We start from the raw sequence: 15,798 nt of genomic DNA, 5'->3' as shown, positions 1-15,798 counted from the left end.
CTGTAATAATGAGTTTGATTCCTGATGGGCAGATTAAACTGTAATAATGAGTTTGATTCCTGATGGGCAGATTAAACTGTAATAATGAGTTTGATTCCTGATGGGCAGATTAAACTGTAATAATGAGTTTGATTCCTGATGGGCAGATTAAACTGTAATAATGAGTTTGATTCCTGATGGGCAAATTAAACTGTAATAATGAGTTTTATTCCTCATGGGCAGATTAAACTGTAATAATGAGTTTGATTCTTGATGGGCAGATTAAACTGTAATAATGAGTTTTATTCCTGATGGGCAGATTAAACTGTAATAATGAGTTTGATTCCTGATGGGCAGATTAAACTGTAATAATGAGTTTGATTCCTGATGGGCAGATTAAACTGTAATAATGAGTTTGATTCCTCATGGGCAGATTAAACTGTAATAATGAGTTTGATTCCTGATGGGCAAATTAAACTGTAATAATGAGTTTTATTCCTCATGGGCAGATTAAACTGTAATAATGAGTTTGATTCCTGATGGGCAGATTAAACTGTAATAATGAGTTTTATTCCTGATGGGCAGATTAAACTGTAATAATGAGTTTTATTCCTGATGGGCAGATTAAACTGTAATAATGAGTTTGATTCCTGATGGGCAGATTAAACTGTAATAATGAGTTTGATTCCTGATGGGCAGATTAAACTGTAATAATGAGTTTGATTCCTGATGGGCAGATTAAACTGTAATAATGAGTTTGATTCCTGATGGGCAGATTAAACTGTAATAATGAGTTTGATTCCTGATGGGCAGATTAAACTGTAATAATGAGTTTGATTCCTGATGGGCAGATTAAACTGTAATAATGAGTTTGATTCCTGATGGGCAGATTAAACTGTAATAATGAGTTTGATTCCTGATGGGCAGATTAAACTGTAATAATGAGTTTGATTCCTGATGGGCAGATTAAACTGTAATAATGAGTTTGATTCCTGATGGGCAGATTAAACTGTAATAATGAGTTTGATTCCTGATGGGCAGATTAAACTGTAATAATGAGTTTGATTCCTGATGGGCAGATTAAACTGTAATAATGAGTTTGATTCCTGATGGGCAGATTAAACTGTAATAATGAGTTTGATTCCTGATGGGCAGATTAAACTGTAATAATGAGTTTGATTCCTGATGGGCAGATTAAACTGTAATAATGAGTTTGATTCCTGATGGGCAGATTAAACTGTAATAATGAGTTTGATTCCTGATGGGCAGATTAAACTGTAATAATGAGTTTGATTCCTGATGGGCAGATTAAACTGTAATAATGAGTTTGATTCCTCATGGGCAGATTAAACTGTAATAATGAGTTTGATTCTTGATGGGCAGATTAAACTGTAATAATGAGTGAAGTGTGTAATGCTGCACTTTTATTCACAAACACAAAGCTGTAGAAAATGAGACCAAAAAGCTGCTGCAGAAAACCAAACTTCTCTGAGAAGGCAAAACAGAGAGACTTACTTGTTGTTGCCATGGCAACTAGTTAAGACAATACAAATGCACACAGCCAAAGACTATCGGTTCCAACGGGCGTTCTTGTGTGTCTGGAGTCACCGGTTATTTTAGGATTTCTGTGTTTGCACAATGAAGGTGATTTAATCGGGGAAGTTCACCCATCTGCAGGTTCATGCTGGAAGCAGCACACACCGTTTTGCTTTGACCTCTGTGCCAAAGACCCACAGAGGTGATCACGCCAAGAGGTGATCTGGATCCAGATTGGCACATGTCAGAAAGCTCTGATTACGCTTGTCAAACTTACTGTCTTTATGTAATATGTCTGAAGTAATGGAGAGTGTGGTAGAGAGGAGAAGAAGAGAGTGCAGGCAGGGTGGAGTGGGTGGAGAAAGGTGGCAGGAGTGATTTGTGACCGAAGAATATCAGCAAGAGTGAAGGAGAAAGTTTACAAAACAGTAGTGAGACCAGCTATGTTGTATGGTTTAGAGACGGTGGCACTAACAAAAAGACAGGAGGCGGAGCTGAAGATCTTGTGATGAGGACGGACAGGATTAGGAATGAACATATCAGAGGGACAGCTCAGGTGGGACGGTTTGGAGACAAACTCAGAGAGGAGAGACTGAAATGGTTTGGACATGTGCAGAGGAGGGACTCAGGGTATATAGGGAGAAGGATGCTGATGATGGAGCCACCAGGAAGGAGGAGAAGAGGGAGACCAAAGAGGAGGTTTATGGATGTGCTGAGGGAGGACATGCAGGTGGTTGGTGAGACAGAGGAAGATACAGAGGACAGGGTGAGATGGAAATGATTGATCTGCTGTGGCGCCCCCTAATGGAAACAGCCAAGAGAATAATAACAGTTATCTGCACCAGTTACTTCAGACCACACAAACATTCCCATAGTCATCAGCAAATTCCCAAGTAAATCATTAACCTGCACTTTTTACTGAGTGGCACCAACAGAAGAAGCGGGAGTTGGTGTCATCTGAGGGACAGAAACTGACTGGACACAAATCCAGCATGTCTGTAAAACAGCCATGAGAATGAAGTGAGACAGGAAGACAAAGACGAAAAGAGTAAGAACCAAGCAGACGCTATAATTCTCAAAGTCATTGGAGTTCGGGTGATGGCTGACCCGGTCTAACCCTCTGAGACCAGGGACCTGAAGTGATTTTGCAAACCTATTTTGGAAAAAAGGATGAATGAATACAATTTAACCTTTGACAAAGGGGCTGTGACAACACTGCAGCGCCTTTTCAGGCAACCAATCAGATGCCATTTGTTTTTGTCGTTTCTGTCTAGTCAGGTAATATGTCACAAAATCAGAGACAAAAATAAATAAATAATCATCTGAGCCAGACTGGACAGAGGCAGTGTTCCTGTTGAAGGCGAGTACTTTTTACTGCCATCTACTATAAACTAGTGGCTCACTGTTTATTGTTGTTACAGAACCAAATCACACAGAGATGAAGTGTTTCCAGGCATCTTCTCAGGTCTTTTCTGCTTGAGAGAGAAAAGAAACATCTACGTATGCAGACACGGGCCACTAGCCTCAAATGCAGCATTAGCCTCAGCGACTGACTGCTGTCTTTGGTTTGGGGATTTTGGTGTAGACCTTCCATTTCTACCCAAGCACTAGTAATGCTAAACTCATGGCTAATATAAGTCAAATATGATGAGCAGGTTAACAGAAGCAGAGTTGCATAGTAGTTCGGTCGTAGGTTCCAGTCATGTGATTACAACTTTACGGTGAAAATGACTGTTTGCTTTTTGTTACATCAAATGGCACAAAGTTCTTTTCCCACTTGAATTTGCCGTCTTTCTGGAGCATCGGCCCGATCCTCAAAACTGAAGTCCTGATTTCTGATATCAGATCAGACTGTTGAGAAACATTTGCATACATCGATGCTACTCGAGACCACGTGGCCTCGCCGGTTTCCTTCGTCAATGGAGATGTTTGCACTGCAGGAAGAGATGATTCATAGTCTCTGGAGTTAAAGCTGGAGATACTGTTGCAGATGCAGAGAGACATCTTTGTGTCTGCTGCTCCTGTTTTTAATGTCCTAAGCATAAAATAAATTCCTACAGTAACCAATGAAGCTCAAAGAGCGTGCTTAGCCAAGCTCATTAAAATTTCCTACCAAAGCCATGGACCATAATAACACAGGAAGTTGCTGTAAAAAGGGACAAGTTGCGCTGAGCTCATGGCTGCAGCTGTGCTGTCCACAGGAAGTCCTTTATGTTGGCGGAGGACCGTTGTAACGGAGCATGATGTTGAAAGATCGGGCAAAGTTGTTGGAGAGAGAGCAGGTATTTCTTTCATCCACAAGGGGCAGCAGGAAAGCAAGCAGCAGCAGAGCGAGGAGGAGGAGCCACAGAGGCAGCGCCAGGTGACACGCCCGCTGCAGCAGTCCAGGTTTCTGCAAGAACACGGACAGGAACCGAGAGAGGGTCATTGAACAAACAGCAATACAAAGACACGCAAACAAACACATCGTCTGTCATTCTTCTCAAAAACCAAAGGTTTTCCTGACCCTCACTGAGTCCGTCCCACCGTCCACAAACGTCTATAATCAGACTTTTACGACGTCAGTCCCAGGACAGACTTTACAGAGCTTTTTTAAGCAGTGGACTCAGAAAACATATGAGGTCATCCTGATCTTCATAGATTCAAAGGACGATGGGACTGTGCACAGACCTTGACATTCCTCTGTCTCTCACTCGTAAATGTGAATACAGTCTGTGCTCCTTCACTGATTCCTGTGAGGTTTGTTTCAGCGGACCAGCAATCCCCAACACGTCGCTGAAGGGTCCAGCCGGCCTGGACACAGGTGCAGAGTGGACACTAAGTCTCAGATTTCTTCCCAGTGGATTCTGGCATTCCACAGGGATGTTTTCTGGATCCTGGACTGTTCAGTGCTTTCACAGAGGTGGGTTTCAACAAAGAAAAGTTTACTGTCCTTCACAGTGTGATGGTTGTGGAATCAGTGGACACTCTGAATGCAGCACTTCAGGAGCTGAGTGAAGAATGAGAGTGTCTGTGTTTGTGGTGGTCCTGGATCCAGACTACATTCCAGGCTTTCAGTGAGCTGCTCCTGGACTCAGCCATCAGAAGTGTAGCTGTATATGGTGATGATCACGTCGTTGGGCCCTCAGCCTCTGACATCCAGAGACACCTAGAAAGAGCTTATGGAGTCATGAGGTCAAAGGTTAGAGGTGCTTGGTGATGCTGGTATGTTTGCAGGAGAACGAAGGTCCAAGTCTTTGGAGTCCTGGTGCTTTAGGGGAGGTGATGGTCTAGTGGTTAAGGTGTTGGGCTTGAGACCAGAAGATCCTCGGTTCAAATCCCAGCTTGACTGGAAAATCACTAAGGGCCCTTGGGCAAGGTCTTTAATCCCCTAGTTGCTCCCTGTGTGTAGTGAGCACCTTGTATGGCATCGGGGTGAATGTGAGGCATTATTGTAAAGCGCTTTGAGCGTCTGATGCTGATGGAAAAGCGCATTATAAATGCAGTGCAGTTACCATTTTATTCCTGTCTTCAGGTCTCACTGTCAGACTGGATGATTTTTGGCACCAGGTCTCTGGAGGATCCTTGGCTCCAGCTGGAATGACTTTGTGTCAAACGAGTGATTCCTGATGGAGACTCAGATGAGGAGGACCACTTGCTTTGTCTGGGAATGCCGGTTATGACCCTGCGACATTTGTCTGTCCATCTCATGATTTTACTCCTTTTTTTGACAGAAGATAAGTGAGATAAGAAATTGATTAGCTTTAAATGTACTCGTACAGAGGTCTCCGCCCAGTCAGCTGGCTGATGACATTAAAAAACTTTTTAAGTCTTTTGGACTAATGCAATCAGTGGATGGACCAACACATAATCTTGGACAGGGGTCTCCAACACGTGGGTTGCAGCCCATTTACAAGCAGCTCACCAAAGTGTTTAGAAATTGTACACAGATTTGAAATCTTGATTGTCAGAGTTGGATTAATGTTTGTCCACTCGGCGCTGCTGTCGGACTCGTGTCCCTTGTGTGCCTCAGTTGCCCAACATGACAAGTTCATTGTCACCTGCATTTAGAATGAAATCTGCTTCAAAATCGGCATATTTCAGTGACGTTCATGTGGCAGAAGAGTTTTCCTGATTCAGGGTTCACGTTCACGCCGTCCAGCTGTGACACAATCTATCATCTCAACCACGTCCCCTGAGACGCGTGGCTCCCAGGTGGGGGACGTCAGCGTCATCTCTCTCTGTCTTTTAAAGTCTGTGGAAAATCGGGACAAAACCAAAACTAACACTTTGCTTTTTTAGTCTGTGAGGACGAGACGAGACGCACACGAATAAAACCTTCAGTCAGACAGTAGCTCGCCCACCGTGAGACAAGAAGTTTATCCACGTGCGGCTTTTCTTCCTCATCACAGACCCTCTGTGACCCTCTGTCACATGGGCGTAGACAAACCCCTTAGAGAGTAAAGATCCACTTCAGAAGACATTTTGCACATATTAGTACGACTGCTAATAATAAATTTTAACACCTAAATCATTCAGTCAGTATTCAGTGTCCAAGTTCTTACTCCTAGAATTCTGTGTTCAGTGGAATTAAAGAACTATAATAAAAAATGGGTTTACTTTGAAAACAAAAAAAACAAAGGAGAAAAGAATTGCTTTTTTTGAGAGACAGTAGAACAAAATGCATACATGAAGCAACATACACACAGAAGTGAATTAAATGTGTCTGTGATGTTTTAATGCTAAATGTGAACACAGTCAAAAGGAGCTCAGTGAACCTGCTGGGTTCAAATGAGACACGAACATAAACACGGCGCTCTCATGGTTATTGTTTAGTAAGAGCAGGAGTGAGAACGAGCAGCAGGACGGGTCCAGCCCGGTGGTTCTGGTACTGCGTGTTATGTAAAACCACGTCCACGGATCCTGTTTGACTCAGCTGCTCCGAGATAAAAACGGAAAATGTGCAACCTGAACCCACACGCTGCCTGCAGCCGGCCCGCCGCTCCTCTCACGCTTCGTATTCTCTGAATACGCCCACGTTCAGATCTCACCTTCTCTGCACCGCGCCGGGCTGCAGATGGGCCGCTCGATATTTATGGTGGAGTGTGTGGGACGAGTTTGTGAAGAGAATCTGCCAGAAACTCAGTCCTGGAACATAACAGCCTGAAGAACTGTCAAACAAAGCCACAGATCCATCAGGGAACTGCAGCTTCCTGTGACATCATCATCTGAAAAGAGCATTTTGCTGCAATCAACAAACAAACAAAAAAACGCCGGACTTCTGTGTTTGCTCCCATTTTTCTTTTCCCACAGGAAGCTTATTTTGAAATGAAAGGTGAGCTCAGGTCAGGGAGCGTGCACCGGGGTCACACCTCACCACACCATGGAACCGCCTTGGGTACTGGATGGCAACCACCCAGGCAGACAACAGTACCATCCCACCTTTCCAAAGTAACCATCTGCCTACTGGAGCCAGATGCCACATGGGCATGTCCTTGGTCTTCTCCAGGTGCTGGGGTCCTCCTGTGTGCCAGATCACGACCAGAGGAACTCACCACGTGGACTAAATGTGGTGTCTGATGTTCCCTCACAGTGTCTCTGATCCTTGTCATCCACAGGGGGACATTCACAAGTGGACAATCAGCTCTGTGAATCAGTGTGGACAGTTGGCGCTGCTCCGGAGTCCTTCCTGTGGATCTAAAGGTTTAACTTTAACGTGAATGCTGAGATGGGTTTGATGTGCTTGACGTGGTTCCAGGTTCCAGGGTGCCACGTCAGTGGTTTATCTCCACAAACCACAAAAGCCGAAAGCTTTCAACTCCTCAGATCAAAACTATACAGGACTGTACCTGGACCACCGACATAAGACAACAAAACACACTTTCTGCACAAATCCAGACAAAGTTCTTGTTTTTACTTCAGGGGAAGGAATTTAAGAGCACAAGAGATAAAGACACAGTAAGTAACAGCACCAACTTCAGCTATTCAAGAAACACTGCCAGGCAGCCTGTGGGGGTCAATCACAACGGTCAAGGACCACGTGGCTCCAGAACACGCTCCCAGTCTGGATCAGCCTCGCCGTGGGGAGGAAGTGAACTCATTCAGATATCACAGGAGGAGGAACGAAGAACCAGAAGAACAGATATTAATAAATATGGAAATCTGGATCAACAACTTCACAGCAGACAGACGAAAACCATTTCAAAGCCTCATCATCCTCAGCTGCTCGGTGGAACATGAACAAAGGAGCAGCAGCTCTGCACCTCCAATGTAAACCGCTACCTCAGCTAGCGCACACAGAATGTAAACCGCTACCTCAACTAGCGCACACTGAATGTAAACCGCTACCTCAACTAGCGCACACTGAATCTAAACCGCTACCTCAACTAGCGCACACAGAATGTAAACCGCTACCTCAACTAGCGCACACAGAATGTAAACCGCTACCTCAACTAGCGCACACTGAATGTAAACCGCTACCTCAACTAGCGCACACTGAATGTAAACCGCTACCTCAACTAGCGCACACTGAATCTAAACCGCTACCTCAACTAGCGCACACTGAATCTAAACCGCTACCTCAACTAGCGCACACTGAATCTAAACCGCTACCTCAACTAGCGCACACTGAATGTAAACCGCTACCTCAACTAGCGCACACTGAATGTAAACCGCTACCTCAACTAGCGCACACTGAATCTAAACCGCTACCTCAACTAGCGCACACTGAATCTAAACCGCTACCTCAACTAGCGCACACTGAATCTAAACCGCTACCTCAACTAGCGCACACTGAATCTAAACCGCTACCTCAGCTAGCGCACACTGAATCTAAACCGCTACCTCAGCTAGCGCACACTGAATGTAAACCGCTACCTCAGCTAGCGCACACTGAATGTAAACCGCTACCTCAACTAGCGCACACTGAATGTAAACCGCTACCTCAACTAGCGCACACTGAATGTAAACCGCTATCTCAACTAGCGCACACTGAATGTAAACCGCTACCTCAACTAGCGCACACGGAATCTAAACCGCTACCTCAACTAGAGCACACTGAATGTAAACCGCTACCTCAACTAGCACACACTGAATGTAAACCGCTACCTCAACTAGCACACACTGAATGTAAACCGCTACCTCAACTAGCACACACTGAATGTAAACCGCTACCTCAACTAGCGCACACGGAATCTAAACCGCTACCTCAACTAGCGCACACTAAATGTAAACCGCTACCTCAACTAGCGCACACTGAATGTAAACCGCTACCTCAACTAGCGCACACTGAATGTAAACCGCTACCTCAACTAGCGCACACTGAATCTAAACCGCTACCTCAACTAGCGCACACTGAATCTAAACCGCTACCTCAACTAGCGCACACTGAATCTAAACCGCTACCTCAACTAGCGCACACTGAATCTAAACCGCTACCTCAACTAGCGCACACTGAATCTAAACCGCTACCTCAACTAGCGCACACTGAATCTAAACCGCTATCTCAGCTAGCGCACACTGAATGTAAACCGCTACCTCAGCTAGCGCACACTGAATGTAAACCGCTACCTCAACTAGCGCACACTGAATGTAAACCGCTATCTCAACTAGCGCACACTGAATGTAAACCGCTATCTCAACTAGCGCACACTGAATGTAAACCGCTACCTCAACTAGCGCACACGGAATCTAAACCGCTACCTCAACTAGCGCACACGGAATCTAAACCGCTACCTCAACTAGAGCACACTAAATGTAAACCGCTACCTCAACTAGCACACACTGAATGTAAACCGCTACCTCAACTAGCGCACACTGAATGTAAACTGCTACCCGCACTACTGCACACCAAATATAAACTGCTACCTCAACTAGCGCACACTGATTGTAAACCGCTACCTCAACTAGCGCACACTGAATGTAAACCGCTACCTCAACTAGCGCACACTGAATGTAAACCGCTACCTCAACTAGAGCACACTAAATGTAAACCGCTACCTCAACTAGCACACACTGAATGTAAACCGCTACCTCAACTAGCACACACTGAATGTAAACCGCTACCTCAACTAGCACACACTGAATGTAAACCGCTACCTCAACTAGCACACACTGAATGTAAACCGCTACCTCAACTAGCACACACGGAATCTAAACCACTACCTCAACTAGAGCACACTAAATGTAAACCGCTACCTCAACAAGTGCACCCCGAATATAAACTGCTACCCGCACTAGTGCACCCCGAATATAAACTCCTACCTGCATCAGCACACACTGAATGTAAACTGCGACCTCAACTAGCGCACACTGAAGGTAAACCGCAACCCGCACTAGCACACACTGAATGTAAACTGCTACCTCAACTAGCGCAGACGGAATCTAAACTGCTACCTCAACTAGCACACACTGAATGTAAACTTCTACCTCAGCTAGCGCACACTGAATGTAAACTGCTACCCGCACTACTGCACCCAAAATATAAACAGCTACCTCAACTAGCGCACACTGAATGTAAACTGCTACCCGCACTACTGCACACCAAATATAAACTGCTACCTCAACTAGCGCACACTGATTGTAAACCGCTACCTCAACTAGCGCACACTGAATGTAAACCGCTACCTCAACTAGCGCACACTGAATGTAAACCGCTACCTCAACTAGCGCACACTGAATGTAAACCGCTACCTCAACTAGCGCACACTGAATGTAAACCGCTACCTCAACTAGCGCACACTGAATGTAAACTGCTACCTCAACTAGCGCACACTGAATGTAAACCGCTACCTCAACTAGCGCACACTGAATGTAAACCGCTACCTCAACTAGCGCACACTGAATGTAAACTGCTACCTCAACTAGCGCACACTGAATGTAAACCGCTACCTCAACTAGCGCACACTGAATGTAAACCGCTACCTCAACTAGCGCACACGGAATCTAAACCGCTACCTCAACTAGAGCACACTAAATGTAAACCGCTACCTCAACTAGCGCACACTAAATGTAAACCGCTACCTCAACTAGCGCAGACGGAATCTAAACCGCTACCTCAACTAGCACACACTGAATGTAAACCGCTACCTCAACTAGCGCACACTGAATGTAAACCGCTACCTCAACTTGCGCACACTGAATGTAAACCGCTACCTCAACAAGTGCACCCCGAATATAAACTGCTACCCGCACTAGTGCACCCCGAATATAAACTCCTACCTGCATCAGCACACACTGAATGTAAACTGCGACCTCAACTAGCGCACACTGAAGGTAAACCGCAACCCGCACTAGCACACACTGAATGTAAACCGCTACCTCAACTAGCGCAGACGGAATCTAAACTGCTACCTCAACTAGCACACACTGAATGTAAACTTCTACCTCAACTAGCGCACACTGAATGTAAACTGCTACCCGCACTACTGCACACCAAATATAAACTGCTACCTCAACTAGCGCACACTGATTGTAAACCGCTACCTCAACTAGTGCACACTGAATGTAAACCGCTACCTCAACTAGCGCACACTGAATGTAAACCGCTACCTCAACTAGCGCACACTGAATGTAAACCGCTACCTCAACTAGCGCACACTGAATGTAAACTGCTACCTCAACTAGCGCACACTGAATGTAAACTGCTACCCGCACTACTGCACACCAAATATAAACTGCTACCTCAACTAGCGCACACTGATTGTAAACCGCTACCTCAACTAGCACACACTGAATGTAAACCGCTACCTCAACTAGCGCACTGAATGTAAAGTGCTGCCCGCGCTAGTGCACACTGAACGTAAAGTGCTGCCCGCGCTAGCGCACACTGAACGTAAAGTGCTGCCCGCGCTAGCGCACACTGAACGTAAACTGCTGCCCGCGCTAGCGCACCCTAAATGTAAACTGCTGCCTGCGCTAGCGCACCCTAAATATAAACTGCTGCCCGCGCTAGCGCACCCTAAATATAAACTGCTGCCCGCGCTAGCGCACCCTAAATGTAAAGTGCTGCCCGCGCTAGCGCACACTGAATGTAAAGTGCTGCCCGTGCTAGCGCACACTGAATGTAAAGTGCTGCCCGCGCTAGCGCACACTAAATGTAAAGCGCTGCCCGCGCTAGCGCACACTGAATGTAAAGTGCTGCCCGCGCTAGCGCACACTGAATGTAAAGTGCTGCCCGCGTTAGCGCACTCTGAAAGTAAAGTGCTGCCCGCGCTAGCGCACACTGAATGTAAAGTGCTGCCCGCGTTAGCGCACTCTGAAAGTAAAGTGCTGCCCGCGCTAGCGCACACTGAATGTAAAGCGCTGCCCGCGTTAGCGCACACTAAATGTAAAGTGCTGCCCGCGCTAGCGCACACTGAATGTAAAGTGCTGCCCGCGTTAGCGCACTCTGAAAGTAAAGTGCTGCCCGCGTTAGCGCACACTAAATGTAAAGTGCTGCCCGCGCTAGCGCACACTGAATGTAAAGCGCTGCCCGCGCTAGCGCACACTGAATGTAAACTGCTGCCCGTGGTAGCGCACACTGAATGTAAACTGCTGCCCGCGCTAGCGCACACTGAATGTAAACTGCTGCCCGCGGTAGCGCACACTGACTATTCACTTTCTATACTTGAGTTCATTTAACTGTAATCAGTTTTCTTAAACTGATCAGTTTCTTCACACAGTGAGTTGGATTTCAGAGGTTCTACAGGACCAGCAGGACGTTGGATTTTACCTTTTCCACTCGTGCTGCTTTGCTGGGTTCCACAGTTCTGCTCTGAGCTCTCTGCAGAGTGAAGAACATGCAGTTAGTGCAGCAGTGAGTGAGAGAGAGAAGGACACTCCCCAACATCTGAAAGTCCAAGATGATCACAGCTTCAATCAGTACATGAAATTCATCAAGTGTTGAAGTGAAAATACTGCTGTCTGGTTTCAGCTAAATCACACACAGGATCTGGATTAACAGACATATGAAAACTGTCACCGTGAAGGTGAACAAGAGAGACGACCAACATGAAGAGGGACTGACGGGCGAGGCCATTCACTACATTCATGTTAAATTTGGAGGCAAAAAAGCACAAATTGCGTCCCGCAAAGGTTTTTTTTTTTTTGGTGATTTTTAGTGTTTGACTTTCCAGTGACCCTGACCTTTAACCTTGAGCTTGATCCTTTTGTGTGCTGAAAGTTATCTTCCTTGGACTGTTATATGAGAAGCTGCAAGAGTCTGCAATGGTGTCTATTTATGACAAACAAAGAAAACAAAACAGCTCTGAAGGAGACTAGTGAGGGAAACCACCAAGACACCCAGACAGCTCTGAAGGAGACTCGTGAGGGAAACCACCAAGACACCCAGACAGCTCTGAAGGAGACTAGTGAGGGAAACCACCAAGACACCCAGACAGCTCTGAAGGAGACTAGTGAGGGAAACCACAAAGACACTCAGACAGCTCAGAAGGAGACCAGTGAGGGAAACCACCAATACACCCAGACAGTTCAGAAGGAGACTAGTGAGGGAAACCACCAAGACACCCAGACAGCTCTGAAGGAGACCAGTGAGGGAAACCACCAAGACACCCAGACAGCTCTGAAGGAGACCAGTGAGGGAAACCACCAAGACAGCTCTGAAGGAGACTAGTGAGGGAAACCACCAAGACACCCAGACAGCTCTGAAGGAGACTAGTGAGGGAAACCACCAAGACACCCAGACAGCTTTGAAGGACACTAGTGAGGGAAACCACCAAGACACTCAGACAGCTCAGAAGGAGACCAGTGAGGGAAACCACCAATACACCCAGACAGTTCAGAAGGAGACTAGTGAGGGAAACCACCAAGACACCCAGACAGCTCAGAAGGAGACTAGTGAGGGAAACCACCATCTTTTGCAGACCTATTTGGCACTCATCAGCTGGTAGACTCAAGAACTACATCTGTGATGAAACTCTTTACCATCTCCAGCTCCCTTTCTTCAGTGAGGGTCATTTCCTTGCCACCTGGCTGGCAGTTTCCACATCCCGGGATGCAACCAGCCCCAATGGGGCAGCGCAGTCTTGTCTGATCCCTTGCGTGGCATGGCGGGATTTCACCACTTCTGGGGACAGTCTGTACAAACACAACATCATTTCTAATGGAAACATGGAGTCATGAAAAGTGCCGTGTTTTTTTTTGTTCCCAGTGGAGAAGGTTAGACGAGGCAAACAGGAGGGGTCATGTTGGTAGGTTTTAGTGAGATTTACACACCTTGGCAGAGTAGCTGTGGTCTCTCATCGATGCCTGCACAACAGCTTTGGCATGTTTGAGCTCCACTTTCCACCAAATCTTCACTTTTTCTTTGCATTTGCACTATGTTTGCTGTGTGATTTGCCCAAAAACTCAGATAAAGTGCCGTGTTTCTGTTGGGGACACAGGAGTGCCTGAGCGATAACGGGGCCGTCCCCTGAACTAGAAAAATTGCATCATATGCTCTTTCCTTTTAACCCTTTGGTGCCCACGGTTCCGTACACTGTCTCATTTCCACCACTCCAGGAAGTTGGATGTAGCAGCTGCACAACTGGATTGCTGAGACTGAACGGCGTTCGAGGCTTGCTGACTTTGTGGAGGCTGAAAGGGGACGAGCAGGTGTGTTCTTCATCCTCTGCAGCAGCAGCTCTCATAGATCTTACAAAGTGTGTTCTTGATGTGTGGGCTGATACAGCGACCTCCTCAAACAGCTCCTGATGGGTGCCAGCAGCCGTCTTTCCCGTTGGTCCGTCCAACAGCACTGTGCAGATTTTCCGTGGGGCCAGCTGACCCTTGTGACTTACAAGGTCACTGAGCAGGATGTCTGGCAAGTTTTTTTGGCTGACACATGTCTGTGGATATCTGCTGTCTAAGCCATAGCAAACCAGCTGGTGGGACTTGAGAGTGCCTCTTGAGGTGTTCGTATGAATTTTCAGAAGGTACCTCTTTGTTTTGACATAGATTTTCATGCCTCCTACACCATGGACCAGAAGCGTGATGTCTTCACTTTGGACACTGAGCCGACCAGCTGCTCCATGGGTGATATAACTGGTGTCAGAACCTAGGATGATTAGGGTTCCAATTTTCTGCCCAGCATTGGCCGTTACCTCCAGCAGCATCATGATGACAGGTCACTCCACTAGGCTGCTCTCTGCTAGAGGACTTGAGTGACTCTTTGCGACATGGGAGGTGCTTGCTGCTGTGTTGCAGAATGCGTCCTGGCATTGTTGGGCTAATTCAGGTGAGAGCTTTCTGGAGAATTCGGTGTAACTCCTCTTCTTGTCAATGTGCTGCCTATGGATGCTTCAGATAGTTGTGATGGTCTGTGGCTCTCTTGTCCTGACACTCAGGATTTTTCACACAGATATGACATTTTGCAGTGATTGTCATCATCATGGACCTCCAGGCATTTCCAGCAGGCTCCCAGCTTTCGCACTGCATCCTTCTTTTCTATGAGCTTGAGCACATGGACATTTTTTGCAGAAGTACAGCCGTTTCTTGCTTGATGTCCTCACAGACGACACATCCTGGTTGATGGCAACTTGACTGGTTTGAGGCTCTGGTTCTGCCTCGCCTTTGGTCAGGTCAGATTTCTTTCCTTGGTGGCTCTTCATCCCTCAATTGATCCAGATGTTCATAAATGCTCTCTTGACTCTTGAGGAAGACCAGAAGACTGTCGAAGTGCTTCTCTGGTTTGGCACTGATCCTCTCAGCTGCATGGAGAAGACACTCTTTCTTCAATGCATCAGGAATCTTGCTTTCAATTGACTTTGTCATCAGAGGGTTCTTCAAAGCGCCAGTGTCACCAAGGTCACTGAGGTCTTCAAGGGCTTTCTCAACAGCTTTGATAAGCTCAATGTTTTTCCTGAGTTGGTGACTTTTAACAGCTAGAAGTCTCTGGAGGTCCTCAAATACTTCAATAGCGACTGAAGTTTGGCTTCCAAACTGGTTTTCCAGAACAAGAAAGATGTTATCTGCTGTGTTGTCAGTCATCAGTCGAAGAATCTGAAGGTTTTTGACTTCCTTTGACCCAGTGGGTTCCTCTGGAGGGTCTCCCAATCTCTTTTACAATGATGGAAGTCTTGCCTGATGCCAGTAACCTTGGGGAGGGAAGTTGGCTTCAGTCTAATGGCTGATGTTGGATGACAGACTAAAGAATGCACTCTCAACTCTTTTGGGGTCTTCTTGAGCTTTTGCTTGAATAAACTCTGCTTTTCTTGACATTAACTTGGGAATGAACTGCTCAAGCTCTTGTACACGCAGCTGGAAGTCTTTCTGCCCAGCAGGACTTCCACTGTGTGTGCAGCTCTTCTGCCCTCTTAACCAGTCTAT

The 15,798-nt window shown here is 46.3% G+C and overlaps 1 protein-coding gene across 1 annotated transcript in view; it reads right to left on the bottom strand.

Moving 5' to 3' along the window:
- Nucleotides 1-2,200: 2,200 nt before the first annotated feature.
- Nucleotides 2,201-15,798, bottom strand: part of syne3 (spectrin repeat containing, nuclear envelope family member 3) — a 155,422-nt gene continuing 141,824 nt past the window's right edge. The window contains 3 exon segments of the mRNA XM_034159822.1: nt 2,201-3,907; nt 12,206-12,256; nt 13,417-13,569. Coding sequence (XP_034015713.1) covers nt 3,725-3,907; nt 12,206-12,256; nt 13,417-13,569 — 387 coding nt within the window. The 3' untranslated portion in view covers nt 2,201-3,724.

The sequence above is a fragment of the Thalassophryne amazonica genome, chromosome 19 (genome assembly GCF_902500255.1).
Source record: "Thalassophryne amazonica chromosome 19, fThaAma1.1, whole genome shotgun sequence".
Classification (NCBI taxonomy): Eukaryota; Metazoa; Chordata; class Actinopteri; order Batrachoidiformes; family Batrachoididae; genus Thalassophryne; species Thalassophryne amazonica.
Note: the sequence above shows the minus strand (reverse complement) of the source record. Positions and strands in the feature narration are given on the sequence as shown.